At 38.3% G+C, this 17,546-nt stretch overlaps 1 protein-coding gene across 1 annotated transcript; it reads right to left on the bottom strand.

Moving 5' to 3' along the window:
• Positions 1 to 660: 660 nt before the first annotated feature.
• Positions 661 to 16,017, bottom strand: LOC109751858 (cycloartenol synthase). Its single transcript, XM_020310741.4, has 18 exons — positions 15,642 to 16,017; positions 9,339 to 9,527; positions 9,100 to 9,189; positions 8,835 to 9,026; positions 8,569 to 8,653; positions 7,650 to 7,816; positions 6,405 to 6,593; positions 6,114 to 6,227; positions 5,323 to 5,445; positions 5,103 to 5,225; positions 4,187 to 4,282; positions 3,972 to 4,028; positions 3,703 to 3,749; positions 3,463 to 3,609; positions 3,138 to 3,318; positions 2,961 to 3,041; positions 2,680 to 2,763; positions 661 to 2,459 (listed from the first exon to the last, which is right to left on the bottom strand). The coding sequence occupies exons 1-18, from the start codon at positions 15,840 to 15,842 to the stop codon at positions 2,346 to 2,348; spliced, it is 2,280 nt and encodes a 759-aa protein (XP_020166330.1). The 5' UTR covers positions 15,843 to 16,017; the 3' UTR covers positions 661 to 2,345.
• Between the last annotated feature and the right edge of the window lie 1,529 nt (positions 16,018 to 17,546).

Genomic DNA, 17,546 nt, shown 5'->3' with positions numbered 1-17,546 from the left:
ATCTCCATCGTCGATATAAGATTTAATAAAAAAAATACTCCCTCTGTAAAGAAATATAAGAGCGTTTAGATCACTACTTTAGTGATCTAAACACTCTTATATTTATTTACTGAGGGAATACATGATACCATCATCCACATATCAACAAACTTGTTATATTTATTCCAAATGATTCAGTTATTACAGTATCTTCCCTCTGAGTGTTGTATTTGCTGGTTTCTGCTAAATCTTTCAGTTTGCCTGGCAGCAGGTAAAAAACGTCAAGGAGTGGGATCCTTGATTAGCAGCAAAAGCAAAAAATGGCGCCACACGCAGAGCATGGTAATCAGTTGGCATTGCAACCAATCATAAAGTTCTAACAAATCTTAACAATGGGATCGAAGGCTCAAGGGTTGTCCGAAACAATGTTCATTCGCAAGCTATACCCCCACTCAAAATTCACAAACCTTTTATGTCTCAAAGAAAAAATGTCGCCTCCCCCCCCCCCCCCCCCCCCCCACCACACACACACACACACACACACACACACACACACATTGTTTTCTTTGGTCCACCGAGGACCTACCACCCTAGTCGGTAAAAATGGGGACGGGGAAGAGGCTTGTATTGATGTTGAGAAAATTTACATATTGAGGGTCCATATACGACTGTTCTAAATGGTTACCGAAAAAGGCTTTCGCCCCGCTTTATATATAAAGCAACCACCAAGCAAACATCCAGCGTACAATCGAAAGAACAAAAAACAAAGAACAAAACGACAAAGATACAAGACACTACGGAACAACTAACAAGATTCGAATGCACCAAGCAAGCTTGAGCATCGAAGCCTTCAGCGAGCTCCAGCTCCTGCCATGATGAGATGAGGCCAAGGGAGCAACACAAACGCTGGAAGAAGAACACACTCCGTCAACTCCCATGAGGTCAACACTGCTGATCTGCCCTTCACCGCCAAAGAAGGCCCCCTGCCTTCTCGTCCCGGATCGGAGGACGCTACGCCGTCGGCTGGCAGAGCCGCTCACCCCTGAGCACTCATGAGCAGGTCAAGCCGGTTGCCAAGGAGAAGACACAAGCATGGCGACCACCCCTCGCAGAGCTGCAACCCAGACCACACCACCATCGCTGGAAGGAAACATGACGCCCACTGCAAGCCGCCGAGCGGGAACATCACTGAAGAACACTGACGACCCAGCACCAACGTCGCAGCCCCAGCCATCACCTCCACCATCCCAAGGCGGCGCCTTCAAGAAGAACAACGACGCCGGTGCGCCGTCACCGCCCAATCCAAAGATTTTGGGCTTTCACCCGGGGTATGTTGGTGGAGTGCAGGAGCAGGATCTCGATGCCACCTACAAGAGAGGGGACGACGCCCGGAGCGTCGCTCACACCGTGGCCACCGCCGCCGGCCAAGGGGTTACCCCGAACCAGTGCTCCTAGCACCACCAGCCACCAGATCCAGCAAAAGGAGGTCGCCGGCATCTAGGACTGGAGGGCAAGATGAGAAGCGAGGGGGAGGGAACGCCATCTTCAGATCGGCTCTGAGGGGCAAACGGGGATCCCCTGGAACCAGCTCCACGCCCGCCGCCGGCCCGCCGCCCACGCGACCAGGCACGGCACACCGCAGCATCCGAGCCTACCACCCGCCGAAGGGTAGGAGGCGCCTTCCCCACCAGTGGCCGCTGCCACCAATCCAGCGCTCCACGCGCAGCCCGCACCTCACGATGCCAGATCTGGCGCGCCGCCGTCGCGCCTTGAGCCGGCCGCCGAGCAGCCTCCGCGGCCCCGAAGCGAGCCTGCGCCACCAGCGCCGCCCCGCGCAGTCCCGCCGCTGCGCCCCGCACATAGCACAACGCCCCTGGCCGCTGGTGCATCCCGCGCCGCCACCGCCGAGCGAGGAGGGAAGGAATCCCCGCCGCCGCCGTCGCGGGCCAGGCTTCGCCCGGGGGCGCCTTGTGGCGGCGGCGAGGAGATCACAACGAGTATGGGGTCTGGGGGCGAGGAGAGGGGCGCTCGCCAGCCGCCGCTCGCGGGAGCGACGGGGGCGAGAGAGAGCCTCCCAACAATTCTCTGTCGGAAATTATCTTCTAAATGGTTGTGATTGATGTGATCATGTACATTCATTTTGATCACATAGCTCATACTGGTAGTGCATATGTTAGCACATGTATGGTCAGTAACACTAAAACTCTTCTGGAAAGAAGGTTGATGCTCCTAAAACCAATAACACTAGATACAAGTAAAAAAACCACCATTCACTACAATATATTTATGCCCATCTCTAGCTGAGATGGAGAGCACAAAGAAGTATGTAATTCCCAACCACTATATATACATAACGATGGTTTCCTTTAAGCTACCGGAAGCACTCTCTGGTAGTACTCTCCAAGAGCCCAGATAGGGAATATGTTCCTGAACTGGGCATAAGTGAGCATAAGGTTGTGGTTGGTAGCTCCAATAATGTCCTGTCAATTGAGCAAACATACCGAAGTTAATCGCAACATACTACTAGGAGATCACCTAATTAACTTGGATATTTTTAAGTTGCAATCTTTTCATTGAATTTTGTGAAGGTTGATTATTTTTTGTGCATATACATCATCGTACTATTACTTGCCCTTATGAGGAAAACCCATGATTTCGTTGCACATAAACTAAGAGAAGGGATAAGGACATATTACTTACTTGCTGAGGGAACTCTCCATCCTCTGATTGGAAGTTCATCAGAATCTTGGCTGCTCTATGTAGACATGCAGGATCTCTTTGACCCTGTTCACTCAAAAAACATATTGTACTATAGTTAGCATACAACTAATTCAATTCATAATGATATATGTCCATTGTACTTATGAACTAATACATGATTTGTCTATAACGTTGTGTACAATTTACAACTTAACAAGTGATCTAAATAGTAAACAATAAAGGACATGGATGTAAGATTGACAAGAAGGATAAAAATTGACCTGCCCGGCATCAATTAGGGCCAACATGGCCCAACTAGTGTTAACTGCATGAGCCCTGTTTCCTTCAAGATTGGTGTAAACCTATATATGTTACAAGTTAGTTAATTAGGACATGGTTAATTAGATTAATTAAGACATGAAAACAAAATAGGTCTAGAATGAAGAAAGTTAATGTACCTTGTCTTGACTGGAAAGGTAACTTTCTCCCCACCCTCCAGATGGGAGAAGCTCCTTGGACAAAAGAAATTCACACGCTTTTCTGATTGCTAGGCTATTTACATACGTCCTCCCTGCAGCAACCAATCCTCTCACCCCAAACCAAGTACCATATGTGAAACAGATAGCCCAACAACCATACCTGTAGTTCAAATTAACAACACATGTTCAAATTATGCAGAGGCCAGGAATTTAATATTTCAAAATCTTTTTTGTGAAAATAATCTTCCATTTTGTAAGAATAAAAAGACAGGAACTTCTAGAGCAAATTTAAAGAAATTCAAACCATGATCCATCACTCCATTGGATGCTCTCAATGTAGTCTGCAGCCTTTTGGATACAACTGTCTATCTCTTCCAAGCGACTGTGTTTGGGGTACATTTCTCTAAATAACACCAGACCCTGAATTACTGATGATGTACACTCAACATACCTGCATGTGAATCAATATAAGAAGGTAGACAGATTAATAGAAAATTAGCAACATAAATAACTAATTAAGCATTTGATGGTTAGTGTCCCTTACGGATACTCGATCATTATGCCGCCAAAGCTCTCAGAAGGATTCAACAACTGAAGTGATTGAAAAAAATAAAAGTGAGCATGACAAATGTACGTATAGAAAACTTATAGTCGGTTGATTGGTAGAACCAAGAATTGCTAAACGACGTCAACTTAATATGGTAGATTAAACTAAGTGTTTCTTCCTCGCATGTACTAATCCTTGTGCGTTCTAGAGGAAAACTCTTCCTTATGTCTTTAGTTAGAATAAAGGAATTATATATGGTAGCTCACCTCAAGCCATTCATAAGATCTTGTTAGCTCATATGCACCAAAACTGCCATCGTCATTCTGCAAAAGATTACGCAATGAGACTTTTAACACTTAAGTTGTTCATCCAAGTAGTCAGAAAATGAAAGTCTCTTAATTATCAACTGCGAGTAATCACTTGAAACTAGCATTGGCAAAAGAGAACACAAAAATGATAATTAAGACTGGAAGATACTAACCATCAAAGACAGTAGAATGTTGACTGCATCATCAAGTCTGCTTGTTTCTATAGGCTCATCAACCAGTTCAGGAACCTTAGTTAACAACAACAAAACCTGAAGAAATAATGAAATCTTAGCTTATTCCTATCAGTGTGTCGTTGGTTTCACTCCTGGAATTGGTGCCTTGTATTGAATCAGTTCCAGAAAAAATAATATGGAAATTTTTCCTTTGTATTGAATCAATTCCATGGAAAGAGTATCCATGATAATTTGTGTTAGACTCAGTATAGCTATTTCGTGTGACAAGTCCCACATAGGGGATTTAGCGTCCCCTAAGAAACATAGCGAATGTGTCCAGTGTATATAAACTTATGTTCCAAGAGTAGAACCTTAGGGTTAACCATTTCATTCCAAAAAAAACATTTAGTAAAAGCAAGAATAGAAATACAAGACGGGTCTTATGCATGTAGGATGTCACAATTTGGGCCAAGGTGTTGCACACTTAGACTTGTTAGTTTTCACGCATGCATGTTAGCCATGGTGAAAATCTGTGCGTTCTACTAATTTAGCCTACCAAAGTTTAAAGAAATGGGCCGAAATGGTAGTATTTGCACAAAGGTTTTGGTTGAAGAATACAAACATAATGTGCTGGGATCATGGTTTTAAATTTAAGTTTCGAATATTCCTGTGTAGCCAAAATCACTGAATTTCAAAATGTATTTTGAAAATTATTTTCACTTGAGTTTGATTGAGATCCACCAAAATATTTTGAAATTTCAAACTATAATTTGAAATTATTTGAATTTTTTTGTACTAATGAATTTACCAAAATATGTTGGCTGAAAGACAGGTATTTCAATATGTACCGCAATTACTAAAATTCTAGAAACTTCAATGAAGTTACGCTGAAAGTGAAAACTGTGGCGAGGACTACCTTAAATGCTTCTGCAGTACAATCTGATACAGGCCACCCTTGGTCAGCAGTTGAATGTGTCCATCCACCTTTTGATAGATGGCGATACCACTTGCTTTGGTCTCCAGGGCAGTCCGCACGAATCTTTAGGCACATCAGATACACATAATATTGTTGAGTAACTACACCTAATTTATTAGTGTTGGACAATATATTACCATGCAACATTTTGTATATTTACCTGGGAATGTTTGATATAGTCATGAGCGACTTTAATTGTATGGCCAAACTCTTTTGTGAGGCCGGTAGCAAATATAGCCTGAACTGTCAAAGCTGTATCCCATAGCTGGCTGCCATTGTAAGACTACACAAGATGTTCTAAGATTAGAGTAAATTTAATAGTACAGAATATCATTACATCAATGAAAAGCATGTTGTTAAAACATACATTTTGATGACTCTATTAAATGAGTGAGTTTCAATTTATGATGTGACCCTACTTATTTTGTGCTAAACATATATGTTCTTATTCTCCTGCTCTCATACTAGCTACCATCCATGACTTCCAAAAACAACAATGAGATAGTCTTGAGTTATATTCCCATAGTATTTCAATTGGATGAACACCTAAATCTCTTCTTGAGTCAAAATATGTTATACATTTAAAAAACAAAGTGAGTAAGTGACTATCATACTGATTTTTTGAACATATGGGTGGAACTATTTGTGTTTTATAGAGGAGAATTAAGCACTAAAACTCAAGTAGAGTGGACTTGAACTTGGTGGGATTCTACACATCCACCACTAATATATCAGTGAGTTAGACTGATTGCTAATATAAAAAAGGTTTGATGGGCATTCACGTGTTGTCGTATATATCTATATATTTGAAACAATTAGGTAAATGCGACATAAGAAATCAAATTGTGCATATCACTATGTCTTGTTATTGCCCCCCAGCTCAGATAATGCTAATAAAAAATATCCCAATGAAGAAAATATAATAAAACATGAAGGAGAACTCGTTGACACCTTCATCTTCATGCCGTCTTCTGCAACCCATAAGAAATCATATACTCTTTCAATATGGAGTTTGAATGCCTCTGACTTTGGATCTTCTACCCAGCAACAAATCATATTCAACATCTATTTGTAAATTTATACTAATTAGTTGTTGTTGGAGAAAATAATAAAAAGAAACAAATATAGTTGATAAGCAATGTACAAATTTACTAAACTCAACACAAATATAATGGTAAGTTGTAGTTTGGAGATATAAAAAAAACAATGATGCAAAGCTTACTCAAAGTAACATCTCTTTACCTTATTGAGAGGAGCAATGCATATATATTGAGTTGTTTCATCCTCATACTTTATATGTTTCATGACAATGTCCAGAGCTTTCTTTCGCAAATTGCTGCCAGGCCAGTGCATAAGAACCGGTTCACCAATTTTCTTGAGAGTGGCCCATACAATATTCTGTAGTGGTGAATGGGGATAATAGAGATCTTCCTACATTGTAAGCAAAGTTAACATTTCAGATGGCAAGACTTCCAAAAGGCCATAGGTTATGCGATCATGGTTAAAGAAAGCCTAATATTTCATGCCACTACCTCTTAACCATAGGTATAATGAGGCTAGGGTTGACTATGATTTTACAGTGCTTATTTGAATTCTTGTGTTCTTCTTATTTCAAGAATAGACACTTTAAAGACTAAAATCCCCGTGTTTTTTTAATTCTCAAATTTGTATAGGAATACATGTCATTATGGTCCTTTTCCTGCTCCTACAGTTTTGACACCAGTGAATCAAAGATTTCCTTAATATTTTATTAGCAAGAAACGCAAGGTTAAGTTTCAAGCAGTGTTGAAAGAAGGGTGTAGGGATGTGTGGTGGTATTGTTTTCAAGGTGCGGTTGGAGGTTGGCATTACAAGTGTTGCTGCAGCATGGATGTGATGTCTTGCTGTGCCCTTTCGGGATTCTTGGGAGTGAGGTGAGAGGTCTTTGAAGGTGGTGTGAGGCTGGCAACTGGCAATAGAATAATTGTTGTCAATTTGCCATCTTCTTGAAAGAAGGTGTGGCCTGATTCTGACCGCCATTGTAGATGTGCCTTCCAACATGATTTTGGGAGGCATGCGGTGTCATTAGTGTGCTTCTATGGCATTGAGGCCACTATTTGTTGGTCTAGAGTTTGTTGTAAATGTTTGTCTAGTGATTGCGGATTTTTATCTCTCATAGGTTTTCAGTTGTAATGGCTTATTCTTGTAAAGTTTTATCAATGCATCGAAGCACAAGCTTTGTGTTTTACTAAGAGAAAAAACTATTGAATTGTACAACGTTGTACAGTAGTTTCATTTGTTCACCAGCGCAGCCTTATGCACCTGCATTGCCTGCTATCTTGTAGTGAAAGCTTAATTTTAAGTTGTTTTCATGTGGTGTATGCTACACTATATCAAATATCATGATTGTATAACCAAACACGAATGTCTAGAGTCGACAAAAATTACCTCAAATCAAAAAGTAGATGACATAGTTGATAGGAACGGTCAAGTGAATATGAGCGATACCTTTGCACACCCATTGCGAGCCTTGTCCCAGTCAATCTCATTATACGGGACATTGTAGAGCTCTTTCCTCAAGTCTAGTACAATTGATGTAGTAGCACCCACAAACCTCTTCCCGTATAGGTATGACATGGGCAAATATACCAACCGACAATTACACCACATGCGCCCTGTTTATATGGAACAAAATAATTAGTAAAAGTTATTAAATGGCAAGAATAAGCCTAGTATGTATTTGGTACTCGATGCATTATTTTCTATCTTCTATCTCCTGTTTGTAAAAAGATAGCCTTGCTCATTGTTGAACTATAACCCATAATGAAACCCATGTAGGATGTCTGCAGAAAATACATTTTTAACTTTTGATAGACTATAGTCCGTACACATGTATGGATTTTAGTTTGATTACATTAATTTGTCATAATAAATAAGGTTGTGTTCTACTTGAGCGGATAATTATGTGGCATATTCGATCACATATTTTTGTTTTCATCTCACAATGACATATACTATACAAAATATTTTATTTATTATTATGAATTATTAGAGATTTTCTGTAAGCTTTACATCTGAATTTTAGTTTTGCAATGGTAGGCCAATTGTTACCGGGTATACCCTTAGTAGGCAATGCAAATATGGTGGATTGAGTGGTTCTGCGGTGAAATCAATGGTGATCCCTTGTTCCATTGATTTAGCAAGAATTTAAACAATGTTCACTAGTCCTCCTTAAATGTGAAATTGTGAACTTGTTTTAAAGATAAAATAGTGACATTTTCCAAGTGGAACCAATCTAGGTAGCTAATTTTTGTAAAAATCAGTATGTCAAAACATTAGGTAAAATAGTATGGATCGAGCCACATGAGAAAATTTGAAGGATGAATTCAACTACGGAAAGGAATAAATTTAAGTGTGAGGCCCTAACCTGGATGAATAGGCAAGAAATAAGGCATCATCCATAGTTCTGGTGGCAATGGGTTGTTCCCGGACCAGTCATATACCCCAAGGACCTAAAGCAAGAAGTTAAGGGAGATATCAGACAAGGGACCTCTTTAGGTTGAAAATATAGCATATGTTCAATGATATGGTCAATAAATCCAAGATTCTCAACTATATTTCATTTTCTTCGGAGATCAAGTGCAAAAGGAAATGCATATCAACATGCACTAGAGTTATGGTCATGTTCCCTACCGAAAGAAAGAATTTTCCCCACGATGGTGTTAAAGTTGCTCCTCCATGATCCAAGATCCAACTCCGAGCTTGTAGCATGGCTCCGCATGAATCCAGCCCCTCCCCAAGCAATCTCAAAGCAACATAGTTCATGACAGTACAGAACATTGTGCTTGTTCCCTCGATATGCAGTCCCCAACCCCCGTCTTCATTCTATACTTCAACAATAATATCAGCAAATACTTGTCCATTTTTTTTAATCATGTCAGTAGGCATGTATACGTGCCTGATGATTGTAGAGATACCGCCGAATCTCTTTCTGATGTTCAGATGTCAACACAGTAGTTAGTGCTCCAGTCACATGCAGTGCTACAATCTGAGAGAAATGGTCGATGCAAATCAAAACATGGAAAACCAAACATCTACTTATGGAGATGGAAATAGATTATTTTGACTTTATTTCATACATATTGAAATCATAAGAAAAGGTCTAGAAAATTGTTGTTAGATACGAGGAGAAAGTACCAAGCTGGGCAAGAGAAATAAAGTGCCAGCGTAATCCCCCGGCCAATGGCCATCATGTGCCTGGAGAGTGGAACATCGGTTGATTGCCCTCCTCAAAGATATCAAGACATCGTCTTCTTCTGTGTGATACCCATGTTGTTCCAGCTTGATGGGAGGAAGGTTCATCTTGAGATTGTTTGACTTAGAGAGCTACACGACAAAAAAATTGTTAGGAAATGATTTTCTCTCTCTTGAGAAGCTAGTAGGAGGTCGACCTTTTGGTGGATAAAAAGAGTGTTATATATATAGGCAAAATGGCAATAGGAAAGACAGTATTCTATATATTTGTTCAAAGGTAGAAATTTTTGACTATTTAAAAAAGATACCTTACAAAAATAAACATAGGGAACATCTATTTTCTCAAATCTAAATTACAGAAGTTCACGATATCCTATATACCTAAACAGTTCATCCCTACTACCTCAATTATCTTAACATGCACACATGCCACATCATCAAAGACCCACCACAACATTCATGAAAATTATTTTTCATTATTAGTTGTTTCCCACGGATTCTATTTATTTCAACATGCACACATAAGCCATGCACACATGTCACCTCATCAAAGTTCATTATAGTATAGTACCTATATTCAATAAATATTTTGCAACTATACAATAATCCAATACAATATATAATATGTATTTTCAGTTATATATATATTATTAATCCAAATGTTTCATATGACCAAATCTTGCGGGGTATCATCTAGTTTGATTAATTTTCCAAACCAAAATCTTGGAGAAGATAGGTAGGCGAGCCTAGTCTGACCAAGTGTGCAGATAGTCTAATTCAAGTTTTTTCCCATTTTGAGGAGGTTTTTCTTTTAGGGGATGCGGAGGTTGAATGAGAGAGCGCCTCTTCAGCTCCATACGCGCTACTTTTTTTTTTGAGCCAACCTTACGCGCTACTTGGCGAGCTGGCACTCACGCGCATGCTTGCGGGCCGCGGCCCATTAAAGTTTACTGCTTGCTCGCTCCATTCGCTTGTTTCTAAGGAAAAAAACCAGGATCCGGTTTTTTATACAGCTAAAAACATGTCAATAAAATCATAAATTCGAAAACAAAATTTACGAACTTTGAGAAATAAGAAAATATCTAAAAATTAATGAATTTTAAAAACTTTTTGATTTAAAAAATCAAGAATAATAAATATGTTCACAAATTTGAAATTATGTTTATGAATCTGGAAAAAGTATTCAAGGATTTTAAGAGTTCGATAATTAAAAAAAGAACTAACAGATACATATACAGTTCACGAATTTGAAAAAAATAATGAATTTGAAATTATTTTTGCAAACTTAAGAAAGGGTGCACGAATTAGAAAAAGTTAAATTTTTGTAAATCACGGATTTATAAACATAACATGTTTTTCAAATTTGTTTGTGTATTTTAAAGTTTGTTTACAAAATTGAAAAATGTTCACAAATTCAAAAAAAGCAGACAAGAAATAAAGAAAAAAACATAAACGAAAATATAAAAATAAAATTGAAAATATAAATCCCAAAACAACCGGGAAAAACTAAAAACTATTAAAATCAACTACAAGCTTCTAGAAACTTTCCAAAACAGTTGGGAGCTTCAAGATTCGGGATCAATATGGGCCGGCCCATAGATAAAAGGAGAGAGGGTATGCTCTCTGTACTGATTTACTAGAATACGGGGCTTAAGCGTGAAATAGTAAACTTTAGCTTGTTTTTGAGGGACCTATATCTCGCCTATTCTATCTCGCAGTAGGCAATCCCCAGAAGTGAGGTTTTTAGGAAGCTTCTACTATCAGTTCAGACCGGGAATTGAAGCTTCCGCATTATTATTTTTCTGTGTTTTCTTGTGTCCGTTTTCCTTGATTTTTTGTTTTAAAATTTCATTGTTTCCTTACTGGATTTCTACTGCCTTTCTTCTTATGTTCTTTATCTTTTTTCATTTTTATTTTTATTTTTGTTTTGTCAATACATGAATATTATTAATACAAAATTGGAGTTCTTGTATACATCTGGATTTTTTATACATGTACATTATTTTTCAAATAAATATTGCAAATTCAGCAATTACAAGTTTGAACTTTTTTAATATGTGCGAAACATTTTTAAATACACGTTATACATTTTTTTGAATGGTATAGTTTTTTTAACTTTGAAAACTGTTTTCACATTGTATCAGCATTTTTGAAAAAACATTCACGAACATATTTTTGTTACGAGTGATTTTTGTTAAATCTTACCTACATTTTTTAAGTAGTACAAAAACATGTTTTTGAATTATGCAAAAAAAATTTAATTCCACGACTTTTTTTCTGAAATGGGCTAACACTTTTAAAATGTCATGAGCATTATTTTTGAAAGCTATCATCTTTTTTAGAAAGTTGTAGGAAATTGTTTTTATGCTGTATTAACGTTTTCCTGATGTGCGGTGAACGTCTTTCAAAAATAAGTAAATTAAATTTTTGGAATATATGTATTTGAAATATTTGAAAACTTTAAACAAACGTACAAAGTAACTAACAAATGTAGAAGCAGAGAAGAAAAAGAAACGAACATAATAGATGTTACATAGGCCAGCCTACTAGAAGCGTTTCGGAGGCACCCTTCAAGCGAGGCACGGTGAAGATGGACACACCCATTTATGTTATTTGTATATCCTACAAACCCCGGATTTGGGAATAGAGGATTTGGGAATAGAAGGTTCTGTTGTGTTTTTTTAAAACCTTATATAAGGTTCCAGTCTGCCTTTTTCTCTGCATTTCTTTGTTTTTCTCCTTCGGCGATTTTTTTTATTTAGTGTCCTTTTCCATCACATTTAAAAATATTATATTTTTCTTTGAAATTCCAAGGTTGGAGCTTTTTTTCGAAAATGATCAGATTTTTTGCTCAAATTTATAAAAAACGAAGGAAATTTCTTGTTTTAAAAATGTCTGCGAATATTCAAATATTGTTCACGTTATTTTAAATATTCGTAAATTGAAAATTTCTTTCCTTTTTTCTGAAAATGTTCGGAACTTTCAGAAAAGTGTTAACGATATGAAAAAATGTCAAAATTTCAGTATTTGTTCATATTTTCCTAAAATATTTGGAACTTAAACGATTATTTTCTTTTTCAAAAAAAGTTTGACATTTAAAAAATCGTGTTTCAGTAATTTTTTACCTTTTTTCTAAAAAATGTCAGTACTTTAAAAATATATTTTGTTCATGTTTTCCAAAAAACAGAATGATTAAAACTGTCCGCTACAGCAGCCAGCTTGCTCCAGGGTCGTTACAGTAGCTGGTTCACTAGCCACTACAGTCACTATGGGCCGGCCCACTCTGAGTCCTGCATGTGCATTCGCCCGATAATCTGTGGCAAAGAGTGGCACATAGAAGCACCCACAGGACAATGTTGTTCCCTAATTGCACTAGTTAACGCCATGGTTTTCAATCAGGCCGAAGGAGAATTAGATTCTATGAATGTTATTGAATTTTGCATGGGGCAAACACAATGGTGGGATGTAGCAGTGTAATCTTCGCGGAGTGTGTGTGGAAACCACAACGGTGATACGGAATGTCATGTTTATGCAGTGTTTTTCCTGAGGCTAATTATGTAGCTCATGAGTAGCTAAGTTCAGCTTTGTGATAGATGTAATAGTAGTTGGGTCGATGAACCTATGGGTTTCTTGCTCAACAAACTAGGTTTTTTAGGGAGGTAAATACATCAGTGGTGTCTGAACTTGTCATGGATGTTCACTTTAGTGCCTAAAGTTGAAAAATACGTCGAACTGGTTCTAAAACTTGGATGACTCGTGCAAATACGGTGCTAATATCATCTGTAGACGTGTAGTGTGCTGATGTGGCCCCGTATTTGTTGACATGGCATGGGGCCACTTGTAGTGGCGAAGCAAGATTACTTTAATAATATATATGTCCTTATGACAAGTGGTCCTGTATGTCAGAACAAATAGAAAATTGTAATTAAAAATAGTGCCCGATCAGAGTCGAGCATACGCCAACCACTGCACCAAACACTATACGATGGCAACTTTGGCCACTACATATTAATGAATGATAAACAAAAAGGATTCTGGTGCTTAAATGCGCTGCATCCAGTGGGCCATTTAGGACATGTTATTTTTTTAGAGAGAAATGTAAAACGTCTGTAAATTATATTCATAGTAATAAATTTTAGATTCAAATATTCGTGTGTTATTAATAATTACCTCATGTATGGATTGTATTCACTAAACATTTAAAAATGTAGTTAACAAACATTCTTAAATATAATCCATGATTGTATACTTTAAAATTTTGTACTTACTAAACATTTTTAAACACTCATGGCTTATATTTAAACTATTGTTTTCTAAATAATAAGTGAATATTTCTAAAAATTAAAAGAACATTTTTAGTAAGTTATTTTATTACCTACCTCTATATATTTATTGTGTCTCCACATAAATATTTGTGTACCATGAGGTTATTATTTATGTACCAAAAATATTTATAACCCACAACATGACATGGGGCCTGTTTTTTTTAAATTGGCAATACGTGCACACGAATATTTTTATACCACAAGGTAATTATTAATGACACAAATATTTGTATATCAGGAAGTAATTATTAATAATACACAAATATTTGAATCTAACCTTTTTTATTATGATTATAATTTATAGACTTTTAATATTTTAAAAAAATTAATCTGTACTAAATGGGCACCCTATGCAGCCTATTTAAGCACCAAAAGTCATGCTATCATACATATAGCAGTGCACGCCTAAGTTTGCAGAATGTTGCTTTTTCGGTGTAGTGGTCAGCGCGTGAATAATCAAAAGAGCAGGGCGCGGTTCGACTCCAAATGAGCATAATTTTACCTTCCATTTATTTTTCTTCTATACTTACAGGTGGGGTGCCACGTCAGCACATATATGTCTACATATGTGTTTAGCACCGTATTTGCAAGCGTTAGCCAAGTTTTAGAATCAGTTCAATGTATTTTTCAAGTTCAGGCACTAAACTGAACATCCATGACAAGTTCAAGCACCATCGGTGTAATTACCTCTTTTTTAGGCATGCTCAACAAACTAGTGGACAATGTAATTTGTGTTGAAAATTAATATTTTTTGAGGCAAGTGTTGAAAAATAATAAAGCAAGCCATGATGGCCTTTCCTAAAAAAATTGTGTACATCAACGCACCGAGGGTCATTTCTCTTGGGCTTTTCGGCCAGCTTTCAAGCCCAAAACGAGCTCAAGACTTCAAGAATAAGAAAGTTCTGCCCGGTTAATTTGGCAGCCAGCTGTCACATGTAAACGGCGAAGCCCTAACACGCGGAGGTAGTTTCACATGCTATGCAAAAGTATGCAGTGTGAGTCACTTTTTTCATTCATTCACCTTTAGTTTTTTTTTCTCTACTAAAAGTGGAGTAGAATAACCCAGTTGACAATTTTTTAGAATTTCCTTTGTAAAAAGAGTTTATTATAACATGTATGCACAGAACTATTTGTCGACATGATGTATGAAATTGAAAGTAGGTTAATGTTATGATTTTAGTGGAAATGCATAGAATTCTCATGCGCAGGATTGTTGAGAATGTATCAGATCATAGTTTTCATTATTTTTGTATGCATGGTGCTTGATGTCTCCGAGACAAGGTTCTAAATATCGGATATCGGGTTTGGATGGGTTTAGCTTCAATACATCGGGTGATATGTAGTTATATCATCAAAGAAAGAAATATCTGATTTTTTTACACTATTCGTCTTCAAAACATGTCTTTTTGTAAAAAAAAAGAATATGATGTCAATGCTTAGATTCCTAGTTTATTAACTTGTTAATTAAGAGAAAATGTAAGAAAAACTCAAAAGATCGTTATGTTAAGAATTAAAAAATTACAATATTTATATGAGTTTCTACAAAACATTATGCATGGCTTTGGTAATATGATGAAGTTTAAATCCATAATGTTATTACATTGTTTTCCGAGAAAGAATTGTTGTCCTCCATGTATCGGTCTATACTAGTGGACATGTCGAATTAGATATCGGCAAAATCTGTTGATAGAGTATGGCCGATATGGATATAACATACCATTCTGTAATCATCCGATATAGTATCGAGCTATGCTCAGTTTGTACCTGAACACCAAGTGCACGGTGGCATGTATTATCGATCTCCATCCCAAAATACAGGACGTTTTGGTAGGCTAAAATGGCCTACCAAATCGTCTTAAATTTTTAAACAGAGGTAGTACTAGAGACTGTGTGTTGGCTTTAAGAAAGAGAGAATGGAGACCTGCATGCGCATGAGGAGGTCGGAGCTGTTCTTCATCTGGTGCCGGCGGCTGGTGAAGTCGCGGCGGGCGGCATCAACGGCGGCGACCTCGTCGGGGTCATCCGCGGCAGGATCGAACTCCCATACCTGCCGGCCGACGTGGCCGTTGGTGGTGCGCAGCAGTGGGTTGCCGCTGCCCTCCGCGATCTTTAGCCTCCACATCTCTCCCTGGATGATTGATTTGTTAATTTGGTAGCACTCAGTACCTCCCTCACGCAGCTGCTATGTGATACATATATAAACCGGCCAATATATACGTGCTCGATCAGTCACCTAGATAAGTCAGAGATGTGCAGCAGGGATCGCGATGTATCTGACTAAAGGTGACGAACCATCTTTGTTGCTTCGTACATGCAAGATTTATAAATATGCATCTAGATAAAATACACACTCCGTTGCAAATTATAGGATGTTCTAACTATTTTCTAAATCTTTAAAGAAAAAAAAACTCTTTTCTATATCAAATGTATATAGAGTGTGTTTATCCACTCATTTCAATCCATATGTACTAGTTTATATTGAAATATCCAAAATATCTTATAATAGTTAACAGAGGGAGTAATAGTTTGCTGGATCGGGAGAAGCTTCCATGGTAACAATGTTTACTTTGAACTGGCTCTTAAGTCACACTTTGTGATTGGCAAAATAATTGTCTGAAAAATTCGTCATTTTACTGTTGTATACATCTGGGTATCTCTACTAGCTATAATGCTTAACAATCTATCATTTCGTTACTCCTATAAATATTAAAGATATTTTTTCGACCGGTACACTATTTCTGCCCTATTTTGTTTGGGCTTGGTTGGATCGGGCTTCCCCAGTTCATCCTGTGGTGGCAACGAGGGCCCGTCTGATGGTCTCCTGCAAGGGTGATGGTTCCTGGAGGAATCGGCCTCGGTAAAGGCTGCGGTGGTGGGGTTCTTTTGTGCTTGTGGTGCTATCGGTGCACCGAACTCACGTTGCATATTTAAAATGTTCAAAAAATAGGATTTTTTTAGCACATTCACACAACTTCAATGTAGGTTGTCACAAAATTTCAGATCAAAATTCAAATTGTAGCTCGAAAAACAAAAATGACAAATTCAACACTGAATAATACGTAACATAAGTTGGGCTTTATATTTGGCCCATTATCACGCTGATGTCAAATTTTGAAACGAATTTTTGCGACAATATACATTGATATTGTGTCAGTGTGCTAGATTTTTTCCAGATTTTTTAAAATGTTCTATCGCATCCGGTGCATGGTAGCACTACAAGTGCGGGTGCACCAGATACGTTCCCTATTTGGTGGTCCACCAGTCGTGTGGCACGGGTGGGCGGGATGTGAGGCAACACCGGGTGAAACTTTGTTTATGCTGTTAGCCAAGGCAGGCGGCGCTCTCGGGATCTGCTTCCTACTTGAAAACATAATTGAGGCGTGGTGCTCACACTTCCTCCTACAAAACTATAGGGGAAACCTCATATCTCCTCAAGATTGGACAATGATGTTGTTTCTATGTCATGCTCCTCCTTGGTGGCATCATTTTTGGAGTTGTCACCGGTTGTGGGGCGAGTGGATGTGTGACGATTGATGGTGGGGGCATTGTGGTGGTCGCAGCTATGACATGTGGATGATGGTGGTGCTGTTGTCGTTTACTCTGTAGCAATGATGACGAGGCTAAGAAAGTTTGGGGTTCAGTAATGGTTGTGGTAGTCAACTCTTAGGCTAGTCTACAGGATTGTCTTGGGTGTTTTGTTGTTGTGAAGGCGGAGTTGCAGCGGCCAGTTCCAGATGGTGATGATGATGGGTGACGTGTGGTATGTCCGGTTATCTTCTGTCTCACCAGCCTTGCATAGTTTTCCTTCGTAGCTCACCATCAGCAA

Source organism: Aegilops tauschii, chromosome 5 (assembly GCF_002575655.3).
Source record: "Aegilops tauschii subsp. strangulata cultivar AL8/78 chromosome 5, Aet v6.0, whole genome shotgun sequence".
Classification (NCBI taxonomy): Eukaryota; Viridiplantae; Streptophyta; class Magnoliopsida; order Poales; family Poaceae; genus Aegilops; species Aegilops tauschii.
This window is presented reverse-complemented; position numbering and strand designations above follow the sequence as displayed.

Bases quoted from the DNA above. Each gene is read 5' to 3' on its own strand.
- LOC109751858 (XM_020310741.4), bottom strand. From the start codon at position 15,842: ATGTGGAGGCTAAAGATCGCGGAGGGCAGCGGCAACCCACTGCTGCGC. The intron at 5,446-6,113 runs GTGTCAACGAGT...CATCTTGTGTAG, and splicing joins AAGACGGCATGAAGATGAAG to TCTTACAATGGCAGCCAGCT. The intron at 2,764-2,960 runs GTCAATTTTTAT...TTGAGTGAACAG, and splicing joins CCCTAATTGATGCCGGGCAG to GGTCAAAGAGATCCTGCATG.